Source organism: Camarhynchus parvulus, chromosome 5, assembly GCF_901933205.1.
Source record: "Camarhynchus parvulus chromosome 5, STF_HiC, whole genome shotgun sequence".
NCBI classification, from domain to species: Eukaryota; Metazoa; Chordata; class Aves; order Passeriformes; family Thraupidae; genus Camarhynchus; species Camarhynchus parvulus.
In genome coordinates this window covers 12,278,889-12,301,903 of record NC_044575.1, presented here as the reverse complement: position 1 = coordinate 12,301,903, position 23,015 = coordinate 12,278,889, and the positions used below count along the sequence as shown (strand labels likewise).

The following is a 23,015-nucleotide window of genomic DNA, read 5'->3' as shown; positions in this document are numbered from 1 at the left end:
AACAATATATTACATTTCTACTTATTCCAATTCTCTCACACGTATAAATTTCAGGGCATAGTTGACATTTGCTTTCCTCAGCTATTTTAGTGCTGGTCCTCAAAGTAAGTCAAGAAGAATGCAGGAAAGAGGCCAATGTAATGCGACAGTCATGTAAATATGGCCTTTAAATAGCTAAGTTGTTAAACGTGTCCCTTTATAAAGAAATATTATTCTCAGGAACCAGAATCAGGGTGACTTATTATTTCAATGAAGAAGTTGTTTTAGTGGACAGCTGCTCTTATGCAGTCTCCTCTGTTTGTTGTAACCTTAACACGATTTTTCAGCGGGGCTAATGTGATCTGATAGTGAGAGCTCACACTGGAGGTGATTTGGTCCCACTCTGGTACCACATCATGCAAAGTGATGTACCTGCCTTATGTCTTACTAAATGATGCATGCTCCTCTTCAACAAATATAGCAGTTAAATATCACACAGCTTAAGTATTTCTAATTAAAATATCTCCATGTGTCAGCATATTGGTAATGTATTATTTTAATCCATTTATTTTGTTTATGAAACAGTGACATATGTTTAGATTGTGAAATATATGAGCCTTAAAAATCACTTTATTGGAGAAAATTAATTTCTACAATGCTGTCTCAGTAATGTGTTCACTCACCCAGTCAGTCACTGGCAGGGCTGCCAGTCTTAATGTTGGTTAGACACAGTTTAACAGTTTTATCTGACATAACACTCTCGGATGTAGGCAGTAATAATTTTTTCAAATGCAAGATACCATGGGTTTTTCCATTTTCTTTCTTTCTTCCCTCCCTTTCTCCCCCTTTTTTTAACACAGTGAAGAATAGGGATTGGGTAAATATGAGAGAGATTTGGTGAGACTAATAAAAATTAAAAACAGCTAGTTACCTTTTCAAAGTTAGACACTGTAATTTGTTTGTCAGCGGGTAGATGTTTGGGTCAGCACTGTGAGTGAGTGACTGTCAGCGGGAATTCCTACAAGACAAGTAATTTCCCTCAATGTATTACTGACAGATTGCTCACTTCTTCAAATCACTAGAGAAAACAAACTTAATATTGTTACAGGCAGAGTTTCTGTCTTCATTAGCCTTATAGAATGATTTTATCTAGCATTCAAAGACTACTGAGCTCTAGGTGGACATATTTTAACAGAATGTTCCTTATTATGATACAGTGAATAGTGGTCTAAATTAAGGGGATGGTGTGTGCAAATTTCAGCATATGGAAGTAGTAAATTACATATTTTGGTCCTTTTCTCATGTAGAAATTTACGTTGTAGCAGAGAAAGGAGAGAGGTCGAAAGAAGATTTTATTAAGGCTCTGAGAGACCAAGCATGCCCTTTAATGGAAATAAAATTAAAAATATGCCAACCTTGCAATAGTCAGGAAAATTTAATTAAAATCAATGAAATAGTTATACTTGTGCCTTCCCCTACTTCAATGTTTATGTCTCTGTATGTAATATCTGTGTTATCAAGTTGAATTATATCAGTGGCAGTATCAATGAAAATGATGTCATGGAGTCAATATTTTACCATATGACCTCCTTTCTTTGCAGAATTTCTTAGTACTCTGTCTTCTCCTAGTCCTTCTCATCTTCAGCCCTGAATTATCTGGCAAAGTGATTTTCATCAGGAAAGGACAGCCCATCAAAATTGAGAATTTTTGCAGTAAAATATCTCTTATGATTAACTTTTTCCTCAGGAGGATTTTCCTAGATCCCCCAGTAACATCACAGGGAAAAGGAGTCTCCCTCTTCTCTTCTAGTTGGCAAAAATGGTCAGACAAACAAACAGAGCCATTGGCCAGAGTAATCAGCCTGGTGCAGCAGCACTGCAGCTGCAAGAGCCTTTTCTCACCCATTTCATGCCCTGCACCTCCAATAACTGCTCTAAAGAGCATGTCTTTGTTACACTCCTTCTTGCCTACTGGAACGGGGTCATGTTATTTAATAAAAAATTTATAGCAATGTTTAAGAAAGAGACTGTTCCTATAGTCTGTAGCAGTTCTAGGCAAACCCAGGTTCATTCCTGGGCTGGTGTTTCCTTCCTCCCACTGCAGGAAGGACGGTGGCCACCAGACTGTCACCCAGCCTGGCACAGCTCTCCTTCTCCTCCCTTCAGATGCCCAACCCCTCCTCCACCCTGGGAAGGGTTCTGCTTCTGTCCTGCTCCTGTTCTCCTCTCCCAAGAGGGAAGATTTTTCAATCTGGCAGCTAGGGATGAGGCTCCTGGCAGGATTCCCACCTTTTGCACCCTTAGATCTCACCAAGCAGGACAGCTGCCTTCCAAGCCCATATGCTGTTCCAGGGAGAATTTACCATTGAGATCCTAAGTGGTGCAGACATCAACTCACTTATCAGGAAACTTGTATGTTTAAAAGGATATCATGCTTGTAGGCTGGATGGCAGGAGATTTCCTGAATCTCTTCAGTCTATATCAAGGCAGAAACTGGAGCCCAAGTGACTGGGAGAGGCTGAGCCCCCAGCATCAACAAGATGTTCTTGCTGCCTTAACCACTGGCTGCCCCTTGCTGAAAGCCCAAGCTCTATTTTAAAATCATTGTGCTTTGCAAAGCTGCCTCCCTGGGGTATGTATTCACTCAGAAGCCAGTAAGAAGCAAATAAGTTACTGCTGCATTTACTGACAGAGCACCAGAGGCACCAGTACTACAGAGTGCCATCAGGGAATGAGCACGTTTTTTAAATCTCTTTTAAAACTGTGGCATCCCTTTGGGGAATAGGCTGGCTGTGAGGCATACTCTGAGCTGGCAGTTGGATTCCTTCAAGCTTTCTAGAAATGTATATGGTGTGTGCCTTACAGGAATTAGCTGCAAGTGAGTATGTTTCTGGAATTTTATTATACTTCTGATAACCATAGAGCAAGCTGCTTAATTTGGCTACAAATTACAAACACGAAGGATTTTTTCCTGTGATGGTGTTAACGTGTTTGGTTGTTTAGGAACTAAGCAGGAACCAGATTAAAGACAAAAATGTCTTTTAAGTCAGGTCTATGCACAAAGGAAAATAATACATGCCAGTATTATCATTCCATCCTGACTAATTGCTAGAGAAAAAGAAAACTTACCTTTCATCTGAACTAAAAGCTCTAATAACCAGGGTGGTTTAGATTAGAGCTTCTAGGTATAAACTAACACACCCGTGTGTGCTCAGAGAAAGCAGAAAAATTCTCTTAAAGATGCCTGGACCCAAAAGATATCATCACCTGCTTCATTTCTGAGGGTCTTTGATTAGAAGAGCATATGCCCTCCCACTGACCCAGTTCAAAAAAAGAGGGAAATTCATAGAAAATGAGATAAAACTCATCAAACCAGTTTGTAGGTAATGCTATCACCAAGTTGAAGAGGCTTTACAGATGGTGAAATAGGAATGGTGTGGCCTTCAGTGCACTGCTTGTTTAAAAGATGTTTGGTCTGTGACGTTTTTAGAATCCATATGGTTGAGGGACTAGAAAAGTGTCCTAACTAGAAAGCATTGGATTCATCTGTCTGTTCCTCAGACTCAGCATGAAGGCTACATATGGCTGGAGGCACAGCAGAGGGTTTGCATGTCAGTCCTGAGAAAGAGATAGGAGGGAGGAGCGTCTTCAGGCGTACAAGAAGATCACACATCACGCTTAAATTTCAGCATTAAGGAATTATTTGAGACTTAAAAGAATCTGTCACAAAATCTAGTGAAGTAGACATAATAGGGCACGTATTTTGGTGTTGGTCAGGAATTATAGCGAAGCATGAAAGCAAATGGAAAAGTATTTCAGGTGTAGGAATAGTGAGAGTGTGCTGTCAGGCCCACTGGCATTTTTGGAAGTGACGTGAGAAATTAGAGAGGCAAAGTCCTTTCAATGGAGTTGAATCATTTGTGCTAGGCTCTAGACACAGAACAAGTCACCAGGTTTAACCAGTAAATAACAGTGTTATTTAATAACACTTCTGTGAACTGTCCAGGGTAATTCATCCAGTACAGGCCCTCTCTTCTGCTGCTGTTTTCAGCACCTAGGGGAGGGTTGTTCAGGCCTCATAACCTGTTTAACCCAGCCCCAGCACTGCTGCTGAAGTATCATCACACCCACTGCAGTTCAGAAAGCACAACAATCTTACGCCAAATTCACATTTACTGGTGTAAAATACATCATCTTCCAATGAATTTATAATAGTAAGTTCCCAGTTACCTGGTTTTGAGGTGCAAATGTGATTTTTTTTCTTAGATGTAATTTTTATAAACACCATTTGAATATGTTTTGCATAATTTTGTGTGTACTTCCTATAAGAAAATTATTTAATTTTCCTTGAAGGTGCATGAAAGTTCAAAATATACGGTAAAAGATCAGTGTGAGCGATCTGCTAAGCAACCTGTAAAGCACAATTATTTCTAATGCTTTAAAATACCTGTAAGCGGGGCTTGTTTTCTGCTTCACAAAGAAAACATTTCACTGTTTTCTGCATTTAAATATACATTTTAACTATGTTGACTTATCAGGTAACGCAGCAGGCTGAACAGGGACAAACCATTTTTAATGGTATGTTAATTGAATGGGATGCTAGAGATGCACCTGAGTGACTTTTTTTCCCAGATGTGCCCCAGCTGACTGATAAAGCTTCTCCTGATCAGTAGAGCCAGTATATATTTATTATATCCCTGTCTTCTGTCCATTTTTGCTAGTGAAAATTGTAGAATGGCTGCGAGCTACCACAGGAACTGTCTCTCTTATAAAAGTAAGAAAACATTGCAGTTTCAAATCCCAAGCAGCACTTTGAAATATTCAGCTCTTAAATGTGGAGTTGCCTCAGCATCTTCTCACAAGATGGGGATTCAGATGTGGGAATTGGGAGAGGCAGTTTAAATGGGATTCTTCCTTTTGCCTGACTTGCACCCGTTTATTGCAGCGATGGTGTCTCGTTATTCTGTCATGGGAGCACGGAGGAATTTAATTGTTGAGCTTTTGCCTCTCAGTGTGCTTAGCAGTGGTGACTGCTCAGTTTCCTTGTTCTCTGTCTGCACAGTTCTGCATTGTCACGTTAAGCAATTTCTCCATCTGGATGGTCAGAGAGGGAATGAACCCACCAATCTATGGCAGATTTCAGGAGATATATCAGGAGAAGGTTTACTGCCCCTTATTTTTTCTTTCCCCGTGTCCTGATTTCCTTTTTTCTTGCTTATGCCTCAGTTTTCCTGTGTGCCACCAGAGTAACAGACATAGAATGCGTACACTAGAAGCAACAATTGCACAAGCATCTCCCATAGGATTAGGAGAATAATGATGTTTTTAGACCCCTTCAACTAAGATTGTCTGCGTTGCTGGCAGTCGTACCAGTGACATGGACATGTGCTCACTAGGAAACTCATTCACCAACTCATTTCACACAGCTCAACAAGCAGCTACTCATAATTGCTTGTAATCCTGCTGACATGAGATTGAATAAAACTCCTGACTTTTCTCACAAAGCCCATCTATGTGTTAACATTTTTTGAAAGAAATATCAGAAATTCTGAAATGCAAAATTTGAAAAGCTTTGATAGCTATCATCCCTTCAGCAAACTTACTGTAATTAATTGCTTTTCAATCATATAATTTTTCTCCCCTTGTGTTGGGGGTCCTCCTCCTTTTTTACTCTAGCTTTAGTGCAGAAGACATTTTTATAGGTGAAGTGTGTGAAACTCTCTGAATTTGTGAGGTAGATGCTTTTCATATAGACATCTCACATTTACTGTAAAAAATACTTCATATTAGCAGTAAGGGATAAAACCCAGAGTTTTAAGGAAGAGCTTCTGAAAGAATACCAGAAAACATTTAAAATTCTTCTTATGAATAATCTAATTTACAGTGCAGCAGAGAAGGTAATACTAGGATATCATAAAGTGAATGAAAAAACCTCCACTCTCATGCAACCATCTGGTTATATTTTCTTATTTTTCTGATAGATCTGGATATATTTTACTTTAAGTAAGTAATGCTTATTCACTTTCTTTGGATACAAGAGGAGTTTAAAACACCAGAGCCTTGGTTTGCAGGTATGTTTGGAGCCATGCTGCCTGGTCCTTGCTTCCTCTCCTAGGTGAACGCTAGTCTGTTACCTTTAGTGCTATCCTCAATTGTCATAAGGAAGAATTTATGCTACAAAAATGCCAATAGCAAATTCTAATAGTAGCAAATATAGAAAAAAATCACATACAGATTTATCTTTAACATTTCATGTTTTTTTCTTGAAAAACATAATCTGCTGGAAATTTCAAATTACTTTTTCAAGCAAATGCAGTTTCCCTTTGCTGTGACTGGCTTTCTACCAAAGGTATCTAAGCAGAGCGTCTCACAGTTATTTTGTAAAATAATAAAAAATGTTGAAGATTCTTTGCAAATTTTCAAGATGTGTAGTACCGTATACAATCTGGGAGAACAACACAGATAAGGCTATTGTGTTCTTTCCTGTGCATGACAAATAACAGGAGAATTTTGATCAAAAAAGTAGCATATCAGTCATCCGACAGCATTAAATGAAGGAATGCAAATCTTTGTGCTTAAGGGAAAGGTTTTACTGATGTTTCTTCTATCCTGCTGCAGAGGAAATGATGATAGCTATTTGATGAAGTATTTTTTTCTTTATATTTACAATATTTTATTAGAACAGTGGTTTTATTAATGCCCACATTTATATTTATTAGGACTACCTGATGGTTGTATTCAAATGTACCTAGTTCAAGTGCAGTGGTATTGCAGCAGCAGCGGATCCATTTCAGGAGGAGCACAGGGAAGATGGTGACTTGTTCAGGTGCCCAGAGAGTGTTTAAATGGAAGGTCTGGGGAATGATTCCTCCTTCCTGGATCCAGGTGCTCACCCCATGCCGAGGTGGAACAAAAGAGAATTCTCTGCCTCCCACCCTCGGTGCTCCCGAGGTGAGCTGTGTCCCCAGGCTGGCCAGGGAAAGGGTGAGCTGGGAGGTTGCACTGTGAGAGTTCAACATTCCTGCTTTAACAGCCTCTCATTAGGTCCTCCTCTGGAGAAAAATACAGCAGGGAAAAAAGAGGAGCTCTCAGTTTGGGCTTTGATCTTGCTTTCATAAACAACTCAAAGAATTTGCATGGGAGCAGGCAACTATTGCATTATTGTCATGAGCGAAAATACAAGAGAATAGATACACAAAGCAAGAGAGACGAGAACAGTTAGCACTCCTTTATTCCTTGTCAGAACTTAATCTAGATCAACTAAAATGTTTGCTGTTTTTGTCGTGCCTCAAGATAAAGTGTCAATGTTTACATACTCCTTTCTTTTAGACAAAAGATGCTTATTGTTTTTGAGCCCCTCAGTTACTATCTATAGGAAATTATAAATATGTAGGAGATGCCTAAGTTTGTCTCATTTTTAAGTTGTGGTTTTGGCTGATTTTTTTTTTCTTTTTTATAAAGAGCAGTTGCTATAAGCACAACGAGCACTTTGTATTACGTGCTTCTGTGCTTTTCCTTATTTTTGTCCTTTTTTTACTCCACAAAGAATTCAACCAGAGTGAAGTTAGTAAGATGAGAAGCTAATGAGTTCTGGGCTGTTGCCCCACTAGGGGGAAAAATATTAAATATATGCTGTGTATGAAGTGACTGGGTTTTAATTTTTTTTTTTAATTATCACATTGTCCTTCCTGATATCTGCTTGACATAGAATTTTTCGGGGTATGTACAGTGAGCTGTGCAACTGCAGCATTTCCCTCCTGGCCTCCCTCACTCCCCTGCTTTGCGCGGCCGCCTCGGTGTATCCGGCAGGTTGGGCGCCAGCAGACGAAACAGATGTTTGGGCCATACTGGAATGGAGCAGCATGCTGCATCAGGACCTGGATACTCCTCCTGACATCTGGATGCTGCTGGGCTGGGAAGCCTGCCTTGGGCCGGGAGGCTGGAGGAGCCTTGTGGCAGTAAACATAGGGTCCTCGCTGCGCTTGAAGCGATTAGTGCAGTGGAGCAGCAATAATGCTGAATTATCGCTTGGTTGCGTTCTTCTAAGGAATCTTGGGACAAAGGGATAGTCAAGGAGGAGTATTTACGGTAAAGTCATGTTCAGAAAGACAAGACTAATTGCCATGTGTTAAAAAGCTTGCTTTCACCTGATAGTAAAATTATTATGAATACTTTAGGAAACTTTGTTTTACAAAGCAGCAAACAAATGGCCTGCGCAAAAGCCTCCTTTTTTAATTTAAAATCACTAAGATGAAAAAACGACAATTTCAGCTACTTTCCAATTTCATGCTCTAGTCAAATTGTAGGGAACAGATAACAAAATGTGACTGAATACAGGAAATTGTAGGTAAACTAATGTGCATGCCTACTAGAGACAAAAATGTGAACTTCTAATAGCTGCAGGGAAGGATATTAGGTATGGAAGCTGTCTGACTTATGCATCGGCTCTTTATAGTTTCACTTTATCAAGTCGAAAATTCTGCTGTATGTGCTGCTACAGCCTAAATTGTCTGCTGCTGCACTTTCCTTTATGATGTGTGTTATTTAAACACAATAGACATAGTCTATTGCATGGAAATAGGTGTTTAATGTTTAGTGATTACTGGCTGTTGCATAAAATAGCATTTAGCATACCTTTCCCCCTCCCTGCTCCCAGTAAATATTTTATTGTTAAGACCAATGTGTTAAAACAAGGGCCCTCCCAAGCAAAATACAGCTTTTTGGAGAGCGTGAGGTAATATTTGAAGAAGACCAGTTTGTTGCTCTCATTTAACCTCCAGTATTCTGAAGGGGTTATATTTAATTAACACTGACTAAAGGCCTGACCTAAGAGGCAAGCAAAAGTGATTGAACTGCATTTTCAGATCTAGGCTGTAATCTGTTGGGAAAGGAATAATAATAATAATAATAAAAAAAATTAGAAAGCACCATTTACTGAAATTCTCTCTAACTAAGCTGTATTTCAATGGGCCATTTAATGCTCAGATGGACAAAGGTATTACTTCAGTCATTGAATTGGATCAAAACCTTTCTCAGAGGCCCAGTTTAAAAACTCTACAGGAAAAGTGGCTTAGCATCATATTCTCAGAAGACCAACACTCAGTCTGTTTGGAAAGGGAAAAAAAAATAAAAAGAGTGAAATGAGGTGTGACATGGCCAGCAAATCAGTGAGGATTTTTGCCTCTCCTTCCAGTCAATGACTTAGCAAGGGAATTGTTCTTCAGAAAGTAAGAGCTCCATATTGACACAGAAGGCCTTCAATTCTCTATATATGTTTTAAAATTTTGTTTTCTTTGTTTGTGTGCTTTAGTAGCTGTTACTCTTTTCCCCCTGTCAGCTTTTAGTCAACCTTTTGTTCTTTTCTGACATGGCAAAAATTTAGTTTTCTCTCTAGGGGACTGAGGATCAGTACCTATACTTTACAGTGTTAGATTTTTGAACCAGTGACACTGGAAAAAATTGAAAGTCTGATTTAAATATCATGCTCTCTGACACTGTGAGATGAGTATCACTTTCTTTGAATAGACACAATGTTACATGTATTCTATGGTGATATAAAATATCTAAAGTACCGTCTAAACTTTAGTTGTGTAAAAATTTCAGGATATGTTTCTGAAATTATTTTTTTTTTGCAGAAAGTGAACTTTTCTTTCACTATTTTCATTCTCATGAAAAATTCCCAGCAGCTTCATATGTTGACGGGGTGACATTTTATCTTGAAAACTTGTCAAGGTGCTGTAAAACTAATAAACCATCAGCTTTACTTCCTAAGGGGAAACAAACACAATATTACAGAGACAACTGCCGGGTGCCAAATTATGTACATTGTCTGAGCCCCTTGCAGTGATTGATAATTCATTTGAGCTCTAAGCATTCTTTCTTTGCTCTGTCTACAGCTTTACAGTAAATAGGTTGTGAACATGCAGTTGCTGAGAGATTGTATTTAATTGTCATAATTCAATGAAATCAAAGCCATTTGATTTCTGAGGGGCATGATCTGGTCTCAGGGGTGATGTCTGCATGAGAGATCCTGCATTCAGGCAGCAAAGCAGAGAGAGCTGTTCTGATGGCCATTTCTAATTCATTGTCTCAAAGCAGGAGGAGGTCAGAAGAACAAGAAATACAGTTTGCAAACGAAACAGAAGTGATCTTAAGAGCACCTTAATGCACATATGCCTGAAGGCAAGTTAGTTCTTTATTGCACTGGTGCATGTATTTTAAGTCTGTAGCATTTCTCCAAATTTACGTGACTGTAACTGAGAGAGACTTTGAGGTTTGGATGTCTGTGCTGTCAGGCCATGGTGAGCAAAAGGTGGGGATAGGAAAAAGTGAGTGAGGCTCTAAACATGGATCTTGCTGCAGGTGTCTTCTCATTCCACATTCTTTCCTTGTGTTTTTGGGTGGGTTTTTTTTTGGTTTGGGTGTTTTGGTTTTTTTGCTTTTTTAATGAGGATTTTTGTTGTTGTTTTCAGTTTGTTTTGGGGTGTTGGTTAGTTAGTTTGTTTTCCTCCCATAACATCAGCATGCAGACAAAAAGTATTATCTGTAATCCCTTTATTTTAGAAAAGGCAATGTTAATAACTTTTAACAGAAAACTAGTAAAATGTCAATTTCATCTTCAGTTTTCATTTCCCCTTGCATTATAAATGTAAGTAGATATTTTATAGCTGACAATACCTATTCAGGCTCCCCCATATTATGATGAATGAGCCCAAACTCAAAATAACAGTGCAAGACCCACACCACAAAGGGATGGGTCATGGACAAAAAGATCTTCCATTTCTTCAGAGCACATGCCAATGTGGTTTGTTAGTCCATTCATATTTTGAGCAGGACCTATTGTATGGGCTGTGGGGTTCCTCTGTGAAGTAAGGCAAATTTTCTTCCCCAAAAGATGAAGTAAAAAATGAAAAACTATGAAGAATATATATGTTTTTGCTAATTATTTTCCCCAGAAGTAGTCTGGGGTCTTTGTCACTGACTTATTATACAGATCCTCTTAACATCTGTCCAGCAGACTGTGGACTTTATTAACAGACAAGAGACCCACCAGATTTAGAGCCTGCTGGGTGCGTCTTCATCTTCACAGCTGTGGATTAACTCAGACTTTCCAGAGGAGGACAACCATATGGGATAATTGGTGTCATTGGGTAGCTAAAAAAAAAGAAGAAACAAATGTCGTCCAAACACAATCCACTGTTTTTACAGCCACAATTACTAGTCTGTTTAAGAAATAAGAAAGGCAGCATTACACTAAAAAAAGAAAATCTATTCATATCTGTGTGGGAACCTAATCAGGCTCTTGTTTCCAATGACGATGGCTCCACAGTCGCACCAGGTCTGCAACAAGAATGCTCCTTTTGTGTGCCGATAATGTGGAAGCGATAAAATTTCCTATAAGAGACATATGTGTTTACATCATGAGATGTGTTATTTGACAAAACGCTTTGTTCTCTGCATATTTTCCACGCAGAGTTTCATGCTGGGTTGTTTTGCTGGAAAGCTTTGATTAGCTAGAATTAGTTGCTGAAGTAAAATAGACACTTTTGTTTTATGAGTCCTCTTGCTGAGCTGTAAATTATAGTAAAACATATAAGGAGTGACAGAAAGAAGTGCTGATTTGAACCTCTGACCCATGATCGGCATAAAAACATAAGATAACTCTTTCAAAGGACTACTGAGAGCCATAAATATTCCATGGTCCACTTAAAGTTAGACCCTTTTAACAAAATAAAGCTGTTATTTTGCAGTACTACAACAATACATGCTGCAGTATCTGAAATGTGGAGAGATTCTTTTATTTTCTGTTTGGGCTGGCCATTAGCCACAGCAGGGCAGCAGGAGAGATGAGAGTGATTTTTCTTTTTCTGAACCAGTACAAAGAATTTGTGGTCAGTGAAAGGAGTTGGGACCGGCAGACACTCAGTGGTGAAATTAGGTAACTGTTACTTTTCTGCTTGAGATTGAAGCAATACAGGCATTTGTCTCTCCTAAGGAGACGGGAACTGAGGGGAATTTAGGGCCACACAAAAATTTCCCTTGTCATAATATACAATAGCAACTGATAGACACTGAAATTACTGGTGTTAATAGTTAAAAAAAAAAAAGAACAACAATCAAGCCGAAAGCTCTGAAGTGAATGAAAATGAGTAACTAGTAAAATCATTATTTAGGTAAGAAAGAATGTTTTTCAATGCACAGTTGAATGTAAAGGGAAAACTGAATGCCTCTAACTTCACCTGCGACTACAAAATGTATTATTTGTATTTTCACAAATGCTGTTAGTTTGTTTGCACATATTGGGTTTTAATAAATCGGAGAGCACATTAGTCAGCAAGCGCATAAATAATCACAGCAACAATCTTTGTTATTATGACATTAGTTATGATAATTCATTAGCTGCCTGTTTGTGTTGCACCTCAATGCCTTTTTGCAGAGGTATTTGGTGTACTGGGGGAAGATGTAGAGAATATTCACACTGTAATGCTGAGCAGACTCTGCAGGAGAGTGATCTATGGGTGTTTAAAATCAGAACGTTATGTCCACTATGGATGCATCAGACATGAGAAAACAGGGAAAGAAAAAGTGGTGCTGTTACAAGCAAGCTATGCACATCTTTATGACACTTGGATTCTGTAGAGAAACAGAAGTATTTTCAATAATTATTACTTTTATTTATCTTCCTTCTAAATTAGACACTTTCCCCCGGATTTTATTCTAATTTCATGTAGCTGTGGTTGATCAATGCCTTTTCAGATATACCCATGTAGAGCCAAATAAGTCTGTTATTCAGCATAAAATTCTGAGTTAAGATGATGTGTACTTGTTGGTCCTTAAATACTAAGCTATTTATTATCTGTGTGGTGGCACATGTGAAAATGAGAGTCTGGCCCACAGTCCTAAAAAGTCTTTAAAATTCACCGTAATTTTCTTTGTTAGCATTTTTCTCAAAAAAATGGAGGAAATGCTTCTGAGACATCTAAATTTCATCATCATAAATTTATAAAATACACTGATTTAACAGGTAACAGAAACAAAAGGAAACATACACTTTCGGCATAAAATATTCAGTCTTGAAGGGGTCTTGGTTTTTTCAGCGAAAGCTTTGATTTTTCTAAGTTTTAGATTCTTGCATTCACCTAAGTGTTGCTTTCATGTATATGTAAAATTCCTTTACAATTTTATGTTCACCTTTCCTTCTCTTCCTCCTCTTCGTCCTCCTCCTTTTGCGTGGAGAGCTCTGCTGGGACACAGATGCTGAGCCTCGGAAGGTGTTTTTCTGGTGATGGCATCTGGCTCCTTGGCAGACTCCACAGGCTGTAGCTGCCTTCGAGTTGCCCCTGGGTTTGTCACATGGTTAAGCTGCTGATGGGTTACTTAGGCTGTCTTGTGATTCTGGGTGTTGTTTTCTGTTAGGCCACCTTTCATTGTGAGCATTTACAGAGGAAGAACCGTAAAACAAAGAGAAAAGCAACCCTTTTGGGTGGTGGGGATTTTTTCTTCATATATATATATTTATATATTTATATATATATATACACAAACACACATAAGCTTATAATCCCATTCCTTACCTTGGTGCTGTAGCAGAGCACTTAACTGCAGTGTTAAACACAACATATTTGGTACAAAAGACATGTTAATACAAAAATTATTGTATTTATATATAAAAATGGGAAAGAATGAGTACAATTAACATTACTTTACAAGCAATTCTTAGATTAAGGTATGTCTGAAATTTTGGGGTAGGATATTCATGCTTCTACACTGCTTTCTGAAAAGGTTGCCTTTCCTGAACTGCTGAGGGTTATACCAGTGACACTGGGCTCAGGTCAGCACTTAAACTTTATTTCCATAGTTATTATCTGTGACACCCAAAACATGGGTGTGAACATTAGTCTATTCTTCCTCCAAACAAAAGAAAAACTTTTTTAAACTGAAACTCTCTTTCCTTTATCTGTTTGACATTATTTTTTTTCAAACACCACTATACCAATAATGAAAAACAAGCAGTCCCACTGAAGGTGTGATTTTTTTGTTGCAGTAGCTTCCTTTCAGAAATGTGTGCTGGAAATAATAAAGATGTCGCTGGTTCTGGTGAACTTGTAAAAATCCTTTGTCATCAGATAGTTCTAAGTATTATTATTGGTTGTTATGTACTCGGAAGGAAAATGCTGGTATTATGGCTTTGCAAAGCTACTTACTAAATATACTATAGAAAAAATAACTGCATTACCTCTTGTAGTGCAGGATTTCAACAGCACTTGCAGTCACTCCTTAGAGTTTTTCATCTTTAGAAACCAAATTACTCATTGTCTAAATAGCTGAACTTTCATCTCTATAAATAAGATATTTCAGCTTTGCACAATTCATTTAAAATGCTGACAAATAAGGATTCTCACTTGATTCTCAGTAGCTTTATTGTTCAGTTTCATTTACTGTAGCAAATGTATTTGTTGAAGATGTAACATAGGGCTTCCATTTTTAGTAATGGAAGACTTCAGAATTAATCAGGGTTCATAAAATTTAGCATTTTTCTTGAGAAAAGAAAGTAAAACTGTGAAAGTTTCTAGAACAGATCCTTTCTTTCTACTTCAAGCAAGCCATCTTCTACTGAAATTCTTTGTCATGCATCTTCCAAGTGCACTCGTTGCATTTTATTTTGCTGGGCCAGCCTTCAACACCCACACTTTATCTGCTGCACTGAGTATTGCAACCACTTTCTTATCTCCATGTTTCACCCATGGCTTTCTTATCATTTCTTCAGAATTCTGCTACAAAAATAACATCTGAATTATATCCCTGTAGCTGTGACCAAATGCTCCCTCAACACAGAATCAGTTGAAATGACTCTAGCCCTCGCCTTTCTGCTCCTCTACATGTGAGTGCAACTGGTCTCTCCATTTCCTCCCTGAGCTGGTACATCTAAAGAAGCTCCCTCTCTTCTGTGCAGCAGCTGATCACTTTTTATTGAAGTATCTTCTCAAAACCAATTTTCCCTAGGGCCTGTCCTTGTCAAGCCCCTGGTAAAAGGGTAATGATATGGATGTGGCACTCTGGGGACATGGTTTAGTGGGTGAACATGGCAGGGCCAGGCTAATGGTTAGACTTGGTGATCTTAGAGGTTGTTTCAACTTTAGTGGTTCTATGATTCTATGGCCCATTCAGTTTTCCTTACTATGTGCCACTTCTGTAACATTTAATTCTCAAAATTCTTAACTCTTATTTATTATTTTAGACACATATGATGCAACCTAAGAGATAAGTATGAACATTCCTGAATGCTGAAAAAAAAGGAGAAAATGTCAGATGCAGAGAAAGCTTTGCTCTGTTCTTAATTGCCATGCTCAGTCTCATTTGGCAGAGAGTGTGCCCAGGAATGTCACAGACCTATGTGTGAGAGAAATGTTATAGGGAAAGGGGTTTGAGCTAATGAAAGAGTTTTGATTTTTGAAAAATAGCTGAAAAAACTAGATGAAAAAATGTTGAAGCTTTTGAGAGCAATGTGTGAGCCTAAGGCCTTTGTCATCTGGCAAGGCATGAATGAATACTGGCAGTGAAGGCAATTATGCTTCTGTGTTATGAAAATATCTCACAAAGGCATTTTGAAACTTAGATGGCATTAGAAAAGGTTTTAACACTTGGATCAGTCAAGGTGGTTTATTATTAGTTCATAGTTGTTAGATAAATTCTAGATCATGGATGACACTTTTTATGAGAAAAGTGAAATCATAATAATTCACCAGATTCTGTAAGACATTTCTGAAGCAGAAAACACCATCACCATCACAACAGAATTATTATCTTTGTTTGTTATTCAATTCTTCTTGACTTGTTATAGCTCTAAGCTCTAGCAAAGGCTTAGTGTGAACTATGCCATTTCCAGGTAAAAAATATCAGTATGCATTTGTGCTGTTCTGTGCGCATGCTGAGTACAGCCCTCTCCTGCCTGTCTGAATTTTTTTTAAGTAGATGAACGTCATTCAGACTCATAGTGACCTCCAACTTTCATAAATTCCCCTCAGATTTTTAGTTGATTAAAGCTGGAATAGATTTTTCGTAACAATGCTTAAGTCTATGCGCCTGTAAGTTCATAGGTGCATAAATGTGAGACTTGGCTTGCCATTGCCCTGAGACTTGTGGCATTTCAAAATCCCACCCTTAGGTGTCAAATCTGACATCAGAAGAAGCCTGGTTCTGAAAACTGCAAATCTGCATCCTTGTTTATATACCTTAAATAATCTGGGCTTGAAAATTGTTAACTATTTCAGGAACACTGAGGAATTCAAAATCAACATTGCTTTTATTTATATGCCGTGGACTGGATTGTAAGATTCTAACTTTGTGACCTCTGAGAAAAAAATAAAAACCAGGCTATACATTTTTAAGACTTCTAAAAACAATCAAGAATACTTGATGTTTTTGAATATCTAATTTGTAATCAAGAGCCTCCTGAGTCAGTGGTTAGCATAAGGATTATGAAATGCTCTTCTCTTTATGTGATATGCATAGATCAAAATAAGATATGTTTCAGTGTAAGGTATTTTAATTTTTTTAATGTGAAATACTTTGTAGGTAACAATTTCAGTTGAAAAAATTCCACTGAAGCATTTGCTTTTGAGCTTTAAAAGCCAACAGTCAACATTCATTCAATGTTTGGGTTTTATTCCTCTCCTCAATCTTGCAAATAAAAGCTTCACAATCTGGCCATCTCAATGTGAGGTCCTAAATTGCCATTTTGAGCCACAGCAGTGGTATTTGCAAAAATATCCCCTTTTTTCCCTGCAATGGTGGCATGCACATATTTTTCCACACTGGCTAGCTCCGCATACAAACTGGTATTTAAAACTTATACAGCTTTCCAGTCCACACAGCAATGTTGCTAGTGCTGGTGTGAATTCTTGCAGTATTTGTTCTTGCTTGTAGAACAGCTTTGTTTTAAGCAAAGCAAAAAGCCAATTGCTGTTACTTATTTATACATTTGCTTTTATGTTTTAAAATAAATTTATAGAAATGCTAGGCTAAAGCCAGTACTAAGACCTTGGAATAAGCCAGTCATGATTTATTTATACATACAGCTATGTAAATGATAAAATTTCTTTTATTCTGTCTTCCCTTAAAAACATTTCTCCCTGACAGGACTTGCACTACAGCCAATACAGCCCTCAACACCCTGGGAGGGGAGTGGTGAAAAATTCTAATTTTATTCTACTTTTCCTGGTTGCATTTCCAAAATCAAGCAGTTTCCTAGATAGTCTCTAGAACAGCCCTCTTTTCTTGATGTTAATCCTCCATGTGCTGTGGGTGTTTCTGTTGCTGGTCCCGGGGGCACTCAGGTGACCAGCAAGTCCTGCTCTGACTGGTGTCATGTGTCTCTGTCTTTGCACTGCTCTGGAAATATCTCTTCAAGAAATTTTCAAGGGGAAGTGGTAGGGATAGACCCTCAATATTTATCTCTGTTTCTTGCCAGGCAACTCTATTGTCAATTAGAATAAATAAATTCTTCCCAGACCAAGTGGGTTTGTTTGTTTTGTTTTGTTTTTCCCTGTGATGGTAACAGGTAAGAGATGTCCCTGTCTTTACCTTGAGCCATGACCTTTTCCATCTTATTTTCTCCCCCATCCTGCTGAAGCTGGGGAGACAGAGAGTGGCTGGCTGGGCAGCTGGCAGCCAGCCTAGGTCAACCCACCACACTATTTTAGTTGCCACAATTGACAATCAAGTTTTATCTTCTATGAAAAATTGAGTACTGTAGAAAAAATAATTTATACTCCACATTTTTGTGCCCTGATGGCTTACCTGAGCAGGAAATTCTTTTGAACTTTAGTTAATAAATATGAGCTTATTTTTACACAGAATTCCTTTCACACTTTTGAAAGTGCAACACAGTACTGTAAGTACAAAAGTTTTAGTTTTCTTTTAGTCAAGTGTAAGTACTCTTCTTCAGATAGTTGAAGAAGAAGTTAAATTAGTTTAAAAAAAAACGGAAAAATGTCAATAGACAAACCACAGAATACTGAGAAAGCCTTTATAATTGTTGGGTTTTGTCTTTAAATTGCATGCAAGTTTATTGGTTATCTCTTTTATAGAGCATTGCCTGATTATTCCTGAGGTGAGAATGTGCAGGATTTCAAAAGTTTGTGAAATGTGCTTTTTACTTTACTTTTTACTCTCATTTAAGCAGATCATCCTATTAAGGAAGCAAAGGTTGACCTCAAGAATATTCTAAAAGGGATAAGATCCTATTAGTAGGGGGAAAAAAACCCACCTACTGTTGTATGAAAGACTTCATTTTCATTTTCCAGGACCTCACCAAGAGCTGGGATATTTTTCTCTTTTCAATCTTTTTCCTTCAAGCACGGGAAAAAACCTTGTACCTTAGCCAAAATATTTAAACACCACTAATTTCAAAACATTAATCTGTGATCCTTTTGTAGTTCCTGTGTGGTACTGGAAAGGGGTGGAAACAAACAAACAAACAATGGTTTTCATTTGTCACCCTGAGCTGTGACTCTGCCCCTCCCTCCCGCGTTCGTCTCGCCACTGAGTCACTGAACTTACAGTATTGTGTAACTTCCATTTCTGAGGAGGCTTGTTACATTAGAAAAATTGTTCCAAAGAAAGCAACAATTATGACATAAGCACATCTGGCTCTTGCAAATTATTCTTTATTAAGCTTTCATTTAATTACATGTGCTGAAAGGTCTGCTTTTGATTACTGTAATTTTTTTTATTTGTCCATCTGAATGATAGTAATGTTGGAAATTACATACAAACCACCTGGCTTTTTTCTCACTAATAAGGCAAAGTTTATGTAGATCTATGTGTAGAAGAGGGATTAGAATCTTCCCTGTTCATGGCAGAAGAATTATTCATGATGCTAATTCAAGGTGAGGGTTTAAGTTTGGTCACTGGAAAGAAATGGGACCAAATTAGTTTTGTTCAGTAAACACTTTTTATTGGTTGGGATGGTTTATTTTAATATAAAATCTATGTTTCAGTTAAACTTTTTGAAAAGTTCCCCTGGAGTTTTTTGGACTTTCATCACTATTTACGGGAACTTTTAAGGCCTTGATTCATTATTAGCATTTATAGAACATATATCATTGTACAGAGAGATGGAGACATACCTTGTTGGCTATTTTAACTTTGCCTTTTCGTAGGAAATCGTTCTTGTGGCAGTAAAGTTTCTGGAGTTAGTGGTTAATTTCTTGCTAAGAACAGAAAGACCTGGATTGTTTCTGACAGGGGCTTATACCTTCTTTTCATAAATAGCCTTATAATTTTACCAATTTTGTTTTTAATATTCAGGCACAGTGTATTTTTTTTGCTCAACGCCATGACCATCATTAGCAAGAAGGAATTAAAAATCAAGAAAAATCAGCAAAAGTCAAATGAAGAAAAAGTATATAGGTGTTTGAGAGTTTTCCATACTTTATTTTTTCTCTTTTAGCAAATAGCAGAAAGGGAAGCCACAAACAAGAGCTGAAAAACATCCTTTAAGAGAAGAAACACCAGTGGAAAAGTTAAAAAAAAAAAAGAAAAAAAAAGAAAAGTGCATTTACAGCTTCTTTCTTTAGGAATATTGCAGGAATATATGTATATCTTCTTGTCTTCCAGCAACTGTATGCAGCTCAGCTGGCAAGCATGCAAGTTTCTCCTGGAGCCAAAATGCCATCTACTCCACAGCCACCAAATACAACAGGGGCACTTTCACCCACTGGGATGAAAAATGAGAAGAGAGGGACCAGCCCGGTAACTCAAGTTAAGGTATTTTTCAGTAAAGAAAAAAGCTGGTGTTTGAGAAGGACAGTAAAAGCAAATGATCTCTGTAATTGTTTTACAGTTGAACCGTGGTACAGTTCTTCAATATTCAAATAAAAAGTTCCATTTTAGTGCTGTATTATCAGTAGAGAGAAGAGAAGAGAAAAAATTCACTTGTTTCCAAAAATACCAGGCGTCCCTCTTCCTACCAGAGGCAGCACAACAGATTCATCAGTAAAATGTGATATTTTCAAGATTTCAGTTTGTACTCTGGTAACATGCATAAATGGCATCCATTTCACGAATTGTTTCACATTGAACTCTTGAATATCTTAAAATGTGGTGCTGGCTTATATTGTTAGGGTAAGAGAAAGACTGTAGATCTTCTAATTATTTTACAAATCTCTAGTTGTACTTAATTCTACAATTTTGGAAAAGCCTCCTATAAAAATAATATGTAAGTCAGGGCTCTGGGGAAAACATTGTGTCGCTGCAGATTGATTTGACTTTTGCTGATTTCACACAGCTGCTGACAACCGCGCTGCTCCTCACTGGTTTTGCTCCACTGCCGAGTGCTTGTGCCTGCTTATTCTCACTAGCTTGGAACCAGGCAGCTACAACACGGCATTTGCCAGGAGCCTGGAATGAGTGCTGTGCTCCCCTTGAAACCCGTGGAGCAGCCTTTGGGTGCGACTGCCTGGCTTCTCCTGCTGTGCTCTCCCAGGGTGGTTGGGGATTTCATGAGAATGAAAAACAGGCTCAGGACCAATTTACTCCAAACTGTAAAAGAAAAAAAAAAGTCAACATTCAGATGTTTTACCCATTTGAATGATAGAGGTATAAATGCTGAACAATTAAAATAAATATAAAAGTGGTATGTAGTGACCTTGTGGGGTGAGAGGGACGATATGTTAGGGGTTTTTTTGCTGGCTGCTGAAACCTTACAGGCAAACAGTCCTTAGGTTCAAACCAGCCTGAGAAGATTTTACTCACTTGAGGTGGTGGTTTCTTTTTTTTTTCTTCCCATTTTTTGACACGAGAGTAAAATATCATTTGTTTTTTCATTATCATCAATCATCGCTGTAAAGTGCGGGTGAGTAGATATTTCTGCCTGGGCTGATAAATTTCCATGACATTTTTTTTGCTAGGCTGAGAGTACTAATAAATAAAAACTATTCCATTATGGCCAGATCTAACATTTATTTAGCAAAGCGTTCACTTTACTTAGCTGTAGATGTGTATTAGTCTAATATTTTACCTCTTGTAATCCAACACCAGGTTTGGGAGCAGTCAGGGAAATTTACCGCGTATGCAGAGTTTGCTACGGTCAATACAGAAGCCACCGAAAGCAAAGCCCAACTGTTCCAGCAAAGTTGCCATAGTATAGTGATACCTAACACCAGTGATTTATGGCATTGAGAATATACTACTGACTGCTTTAATGTGAAAAAGTAATTCTGGCAGTGAGAGAGCCAAATGGACCTACACCAAACCAAACCTTTACTGTATGAGTAAAATTTTCCCTGGTTAAATTCAAGCACATATCTTCTTGAACCAAGGCCAATACTGTTCCAGGTTTGTGGCCAGCTGAGTCCTATTACAGAATTGACCACATGCAAATTCTTGGGGGTTTCCCTATATAATGTAACTTGAATGGACTTAAGTATATGTTAATAAAATTGAAGTATTTTTATGATTATTTTTATTAAGTACACTACTGAATTCAGAATATTAAAGATGAACTACAAGTGCTTTGTGTGGACAAATACCAAGAAGAATTATTAGTATGAAAGCAGTACCTATATTCAGTCTCTGCAGATTGTTACATTTGTTAGCTGTGACAGTTTTGATGGTCATGCATTGCTTAACAAATCCTCTATATTTTCCCAGGTTTTAAGCAGTTTGTATAGACTACATGCATTATTTATAGAATTAATGCAATTCTTTTTATGGAAGTCAGAACTTTCAGAAAGTAAGAGTAGGTTTTACTTAAGTTAGTGACCAGAATGTTTTCCAGTTTTTTGGTTGCCTTGCAGAAATAATGATGCTGCCCACATAATACAAACAAACAAGTTCTGGCAGTGTTTAGAGTTCTTTCATTATCGTATGAGTACTAGAAAAGTATTTAAAAACTGAACACTGTAGCATAGATTCATATCTGCACATGTTCACAGTACCTAGCCTTGCAAGCTTCATGGTCTGAATGGAGCTCTGAGCTCTTGGAAAAGTTTATGGAATCCACTTTGTGCAAGGAAAGAAGTCGCATGTAAGTGTGGCCACAAAGCACCAAAATTGACTCTGTCCCTTGTACCTTTGAGCTTCTGCTTTCACACAGACCCTGAAAGGGTGTGGACATTTGTGCACGCTCTGAGGCCGGGAAGAATTGAAATGTCATGCAGTTTTATGGGAAAAGTTTAAAGCTGGTGATGGGATGGCATTATGAACACCTGTTTATTACGTTTTCCTGTTTAATGCATTGTGTGTGACCACATGTACTTTGCTTGACAGTAAGGAGAATGGAGAAGATGAGATAATGTGATGTATTATTGTATTTTGACATAATTCTAAGCTTCCAAGTGATCAGTGCAGTGTTTTAAAATATGAACAATCTCTTACATCCAGTGTAATTCTGCTCTGGGCATATTTTAAATGAGAGATCTGTCTTACTGGGCTCTTTAATGACAGAAAATCACCATTTCACAGTTTTGTAAGTGCTCTGTCTTGCTTAATGTATTAAGTAAAGGAACAAGCTGAAAGAATGGGAAGAAGGTTGCACTGCAAATGTTCATATTTATCAAAGAAATTAATTGTTTGAATAAGTCTTCTTCAAAGAGTTGAAGTATTTTTAGATGGATCTATTCTACAGCACAGAAAAAAGACATATGTCAGAGAGTTTCTTCCACAGCTGCAGATGAAAAATATCAAATCATATAAAGGTGCTGATACTAGATTTGCACACCCTTAAAAAACATTCCTTGCCAATAAAACATACAGGTATAATTAAGGTTAAGTGCAGCAGAAATAGGTACAGAATATGGGAATAATACAGAAGTATTGAACAAGGAGCAGAAACGCAGTTATGTGGAAATTGGTTTTGACATTTGAATAATAAAATATCAAAAAGTTAAAAAAAATTAAACAGTAGAGAATAAAATATATTTTTAAATGCATGTGGTATGTAGTCACTATCCTAATAAGTAAAGGAATTTGAATTCAATGAAATTCTTATCTCTTGTTATGAGGGACCAGCATAGATTATTTCACTGAACAAA

The 23,015-nt window shown here is 37.7% G+C and overlaps 1 protein-coding gene across 8 annotated transcripts in view; it reads left to right on the top strand.

Moving 5' to 3' along the window:
* Positions 1-23,015, top strand: part of SOX6 (SRY-box transcription factor 6) — a 370,303-nt gene that overhangs the window by 285,594 nt on the left and 61,694 nt on the right. For all 8 annotated transcript variants that reach the window (XM_030950420.1, XM_030950423.1, XM_030950421.1 and 5 more), the window contains one exon: positions 19,600-19,749. In XM_030950420.1, the coding sequence (XP_030806280.1) occupies positions 19,600-19,749 (150 nt within the window). The remainder of the gene's footprint in view (positions 1-19,599; positions 19,750-23,015) is intronic.